This window comes from Cebus imitator, unplaced genomic scaffold (assembly GCF_001604975.1).
Source record: "Cebus imitator isolate Cc_AM_T3 unplaced genomic scaffold, Cebus_imitator-1.0 Scaffold121, whole genome shotgun sequence".
NCBI classification, from domain to species: Eukaryota; Metazoa; Chordata; class Mammalia; order Primates; family Cebidae; genus Cebus; species Cebus imitator.
This window is the reverse complement of record NW_016107436.1, coordinates 2,371,916-2,377,718: the sequence shown is the minus strand read 5'-3', so window position 1 is coordinate 2,377,718 and position 5,803 is coordinate 2,371,916. Positions and strand designations below refer to the sequence as shown.

At 33.6% G+C, this 5,803-nt stretch overlaps 1 protein-coding gene across 1 annotated transcript in view; it reads right to left on the bottom strand.

Moving 5' to 3' along the window:
- BRIP1 (BRCA1 interacting protein C-terminal helicase 1) overlaps nt 1–5,803 on the bottom strand; it is a 152,062-nt gene that overhangs the window by 95,197 nt on the left and 51,062 nt on the right. Inside the window, exons 6-7 of the mRNA XM_037742445.1 lie at nt 3,947–4,168; nt 1,513–1,712 (exon numbers count right to left, since the gene is read on the bottom strand). Coding sequence (XP_037598373.1) covers nt 1,513–1,712; nt 3,947–4,168 — 422 coding nt within the window. The remainder of the gene's footprint in view (nt 1–1,512; nt 1,713–3,946; nt 4,169–5,803) is intronic.

Sequence of the window (5,803 nt, the reverse complement as noted above, 5' to 3'; positions counted from 1 at the left end):
AAAAAAAAAAAAAAAAAAAAAAAAATCTACATGGAAAACATCACAAGAAAAGAAACAAGCAAACGGCAAAATGGGGTGGAAAGTATTTACAAGTCTTATTACAGGCAAAGATTTCAATTCCCTGATACATAAATGGGATTCTATAAATCGTTAAGGAAAAGAACCAAAATAAGAACAAAAAAAGGACAGAAATGTCAACAGGCAGTTGACACAAAAGGAAATATAAATGGGATTTAAAGATGCTTAATTCTACTCATATTAAGGAAATGAATATTAAAACGACATTGAATATTAAATGAATATTAAAGCCACTTTTCACCTAGGAGGCTAGAAAAAAACAATTTCCATACTTTTATGCATTGTTGGTACATAGCCCCACTCTCATCCACCTATTGGGTAAATTTTAGCAGTATCTATTGAAATTAAAAATATATCTATGCTTTCACCCAACAATTCTACTTCTAAAAACTTTCCTATAGGTACACTTGCATACCAATGAAATTATGTATGTTCAAAGTTATTCATTACAGCAGTATAACAGCAAAAGACTAGAAACAACCTCCTCTATTAATCAGAGGCTGATTAAATAAACTATTGCATGTCTATCTAATGGAATTCTAGGTACCTATTTTTTTAAAAACCGAGAAAGTTTTCTAGGTCTTAACATGGAAAAGTCTCCTAAATAAACTGTGAAGCGAAAAAAGCAAGTTGCAGAAAATTATATGTATAGTATGCCATCATTTGGACAAAAAATGAGGTACAAGAAATGATATCTAATATTGGCTGATAAATGAGTAATATGCATTGAATGATAAATTTGTTTAGGAGAGACATTAAACAGATCAGGGAGCTGGAAGGAAGGGAGGTTTTTACTACATAAATTTGTATACATTTTATGTTCAAACCGTGTGACTGTATAACATTCAGATTTTTTTAAAGCATAATGTGAAGGAAACAAAAATGCTACAACCAATGAAATGGGATTCAGAGTCGAGAGGTTTTTTTTCTATAACAAGACTCTAGATCAATAACTTAATGTCTAATAAAAGAAAAATTATCTAGTATAAATTTTCATAAAGCTAGTACTAAATATATTGAGAGTACTGAAATCTTGGTTAATTAAAACTCATAAAACTAGAATCCTATTTAAATTGGAGAATAAAGCAATAAATTAAAGTCATTATCCAGAATTTTAAAATATATTAATTAAAAGAATGTTTAGTTTCTGGTTCAATATCCTATACACAACCTTTGGGACTGTTAAATTATCCTGCCAAATTGGAAGAAGATTCACAATTATTCATTTTTAAAAATCACTTATGTTCATTATATTCATGTGAACAAGGCAAAAGGTTGGACTGCCTTGTTCTTAAAGCTTAATTGGCAAGGAACAATCCATTTCCCAAGAAGCCTAGTTTACCAAAGTTTACTGACTTTAAAATACTATGGTATAATCAAACATGTTTTTAATATAAAGGCAGTACAAATACACTAATAAACATATATTCTTACTTAATGAGGCTATAGCACACAGCTCGTAGGGGTTCGTGATCTTTTTTCCTTATATTATTGTTGACCATACTATCTAGTTCATCCCGAGCAAATCGAAGCTGAACTTCTGTTACACTGTAGCTTGCTGATTCCCGAGCACAGTCCTCGATGTTATGAGCTTCATCTAAAATGACAACCTGTTCTTTCAGATTTAAATCCATCTATAAGATAAAAGATTTTGTTGTAAAACATTTGGCCAAATGGATTTAATAATAGCAGGTAAGATATTTCATTTAAAAATTCACACTATAGGCCAATATTACAAATGCAATTACATAAGCAACCGATTTTAGGAATTAAACAAAACTTAAACACTGAGGCCAACTAAATATCAGGTCTACATTACCGAGTCTGCCCCTTTTTTACTCTCAAAATACTTTGTAAACCTATCAACAGCAACAAAAATATGTAAGTGAGCCTGGATCAAGGTACCACTGGCTGAGCAGAAGGGTATAAAATCCCACTATGAAAACATTTCCAAAATATTTTTACAAACTAAGCATAAGACCTTTAAAAATAAACATAAAAGATTACAAGCATAAAACCTTTAAAAGTAAAATAATAATACGAGATTAGGCCAGGCACAGTGGCTCATGCCTGTAATCCCAACACTTTGGGAGGCCAAGGCTGGTGGATCATTAGGTCAAGAGACGGAGACCATCCTGGCCAACAAGGTGAAACCCCGTCTCTACTAGAAATACAAACAAACAAAAAAAATTAGCTGGGCTTGGTGATGCATGCCTGTAATCCCAACTAATCAGGAGGCTGAGACAGGGGAATCATTTGAACCAGGGAGTCAGAGGTTGCAGTGAGCCAAGATTGCACCGCTGCACTCCAGCTTGGGCAACAGAGCAAGACTCGGTCTCAAAAAACAAACAAACAAACGAACGAACAAACAAAACACAAGACTAAAATGACTCTTAAAATACTAACATAATATAGTGTGTATCTGTTTCATTTTAATCTGTCCTGCAATCCTTCTCCAACATGGGAGGTGGAGAATTGTTCTTCTCTAACTCCCAAGTGATGCTGGCAGGACTATTAACCTATGAATCAAAGAACATCACTACTTTCACAGCAGGGAAAAGACCAAGATTGTCAGTTAAATAGAGTATTCCATTCTTCTATGGTCAGAGTGAATAGTTCAGGTTCAGGAATAGACATGTGATCCATACTAGGCCAATCAGAGTATTCTGGAGGGACTAATATGTGGCCATGCTCTTTCCTCCAGGTGAGCTAGTTGCTTATGGTTATCTTTGTTCCATAAGCAAGAGTGAGAACTTGCCTAAGAATAAAGCCATCACAATAAAGAGAATCAAGAATTTTTTCTTAAGCTCTTTTTAGGCTGGGTTTGTGTCACTTGTAATTGAAAGCATACTGACTAATACAAGGAACTGTCACAAAGCAATTGTTAATGAGTTATTTTGAGGAAGTAAGAATACACAGAGAGCTGAAAAGTTGAGAAAGAACCATGGAAGAGTAGGAAATATATTTGGGTTTAAAAGATAAGTAACATTTGAATTTAGACAGCAAAGAGAGGGTCAGGCATTCCAAAGAGGTGTCGTCAAAAGCAAAGATAAAGAACGAAGTATCCTCAAGGGAGTATGAGGTAATTTTTGAAAGATTCAAATTAGGCAGATCCAGGTCAGACTATTGTGCAACTTGAGTGTAGTAAGCTTAGGAAATATAAACTTTATCTCATGCACAAAGGAAGCAATAGATTTTTAAGCAGATAAAAGGATGTAATAAAAGCAGTATTTGGAAAACTGATCTGGCATTGATATGCACAGTGTCTTAGAGGGAAGAGACCTAGTTAAGAGATTACCAAATAAGTAGGATAGGAGGAGCAGTAAACATAATGCCTATTAATTTGGATCTTAAAGAAATAGAAAGCTGGGATGAATTGTGCAGTCAGACCTGAAGACAGGACTAACAATTGACTATGCCAAGTTATTCACTTTTTGTCTTATGCTGTTAACAATTGCATGTCTCTGAAAAGAACCAGGCAAATAAACACAAATGCCATATCTGAAGTTCACTTCTCAAAAGTTCACAAGGTATAATTTGCATAGTGTGTATATTCTCCCAACATAAGTTCTTCAAAACATAGTTTTAAATAATTCTTTTTGAATATTTCATAAATACAAAGAGAAACCCTGCTATAATCCCACTTCAGTCACTATGTTCCTTAAAACTGCTTATTTTGGAAACTAAAATGAGTGGGTCGAAAACTGTTGTTAATACACCTTAGAATATGTTTTCAGTACTCTAGTATGTTTACAGAAATTTACATAAATTAAAGTGAAAAAACACATTAAAACATCTAAAAGCTTTTATATTCAACATTTATATCTCCATGAGTAGGAAGAGTTCTAAATTTTACACATATACTCACAGTTTCCCTTATTTGTGCATCTAGAAGATAGTTGTAGGGACAAAATATGATGTCAGCGTCTTGTATTAGTTCTCGGGCTGTGTAATATGGACAGGCCCTTAGTTTCTTCCCTAAGCTGACAAGTTCTTCTATATCCCAGGCTTTGCACATCCCTTGGAAAGTCTGTAATGTGTGCTGATCACTAATTTTATGAACTCCATGATAAAAATAGCAGGATTTTCCCTAGAAACAAATATGCATAACGAAAATGTGAACCAATACTGGAATAAAATAAATACAGTAAGTTTATCTCAGAATTTGAGGAACATCATTAAAGCCACAAGGCTTAGATTTTACTGACTATGCCACCACGCCCGACTAATTTTTTGTCTTTTTTGGAAACAGATAATACCATAGCTATAATCACAACCAAGTTTGGTTGACTCAGACTTAGAACTCCAAATCAGAAGAGCTCCAAATACCCTAAATTAACTTGAAAAAATATATTTTTAAAATATATTCGTTATGGCTTTTTTTCTGATTTAACTGATGTTACGCATGAAATATTTCTGGAAGGATTCACAAAACAATGGTATCACTAGTTGCTTCCAAGGATGAGAATTAAGTGACAAGGGCACAGGAGTGGGAGATTTTTCTCTGTAGACCCTTTCGTACCATTTCAATTTTGAGCCATGTGACAGTATTTCTTATTCAAATATGAATAAGAAGGAAGGTAAGTAGGTAGGTCGGAATGTCCTCAGGGAAAATAAAGAAAGAGTATTCACTACAAAAAAATTCGGGAATACCAAAAAAAGTCTAAATTATTCATAATTCCATTATACAAAGAATGCACTAGAAACATTTTGGTGTATTTCATTTCATATTTCTTCCATACATGTATACATAAGGATATATATACAATGTGACCCAATATTAAAATAACAAGAACAAGGTAGGCATGATTACAGGTGTCAGCACTTTGGAAGGCTGAGGCAAGAGGATTATTTTAGGCCAGGAATTTGATACCAGCTTGGGTAATGTAGCAAGACCGTCTCTACAAAAAATAAAAAATTTGCTGGGATTGGTGGCGCACATCTGATGTCCTAGCTACTCAGGAGGCTGAGGCAGGAGGATCACTTCAGCCTAGGAGTTTGAGGATACAGTGAGCTATAATCACACCACTGCACTCCAGCCTGGGTGACAAAACAAAGCCCTATCTCTAAATAGTAATAATAAAAAGAACAAAGCAAATGTTCCCCAGACATTGAGGATTATTAACAATCTAGCCACAACAAATAAAACGTTTTATAAAACTGTATTCACTTTGTTTTCCTCTGCCTAGTGTATTAAAAATCACACCAGGAAAATCTTCTGACATCACTAAGCATCTTTTCATTGCTGCTCATATATGTACATTGAATTAATGTGCCATAGCTGATGAACCAGTTTTCTTATTACTGGGCTTATAGACTGTTACCAATTTCCACTTTAAACATAAGGCTGCAATGAGCATTCTTATGCTGGTTTCTAAATATTTTCTTGGTATACATTTTTAGAAATGCCATTATGAGATCAGATGCTACGACGTATTTTTAAGTTTCTTGAAAGCATATAGTGAAATTATCCTCCAGAAAGTATATACTGTTTTGCATTACCCTTTTCCCACATCCTTATTAACACTAACAGTATCTTTTCTTATATCTATTTTAAAAGCAAAAATAGAATCTTGTTTTGATTTATATTCTTTATGGTTTCTAGCAAAGTTTAACATAATGTTGTATACACAGTCTAACAAGGTTTAACAGTAATTTGTGTTTCTTCTTTTATGTTATCTACTGATGTTCTTTGCCATTCTATTACTTTTTTTTTTTTTTTTTT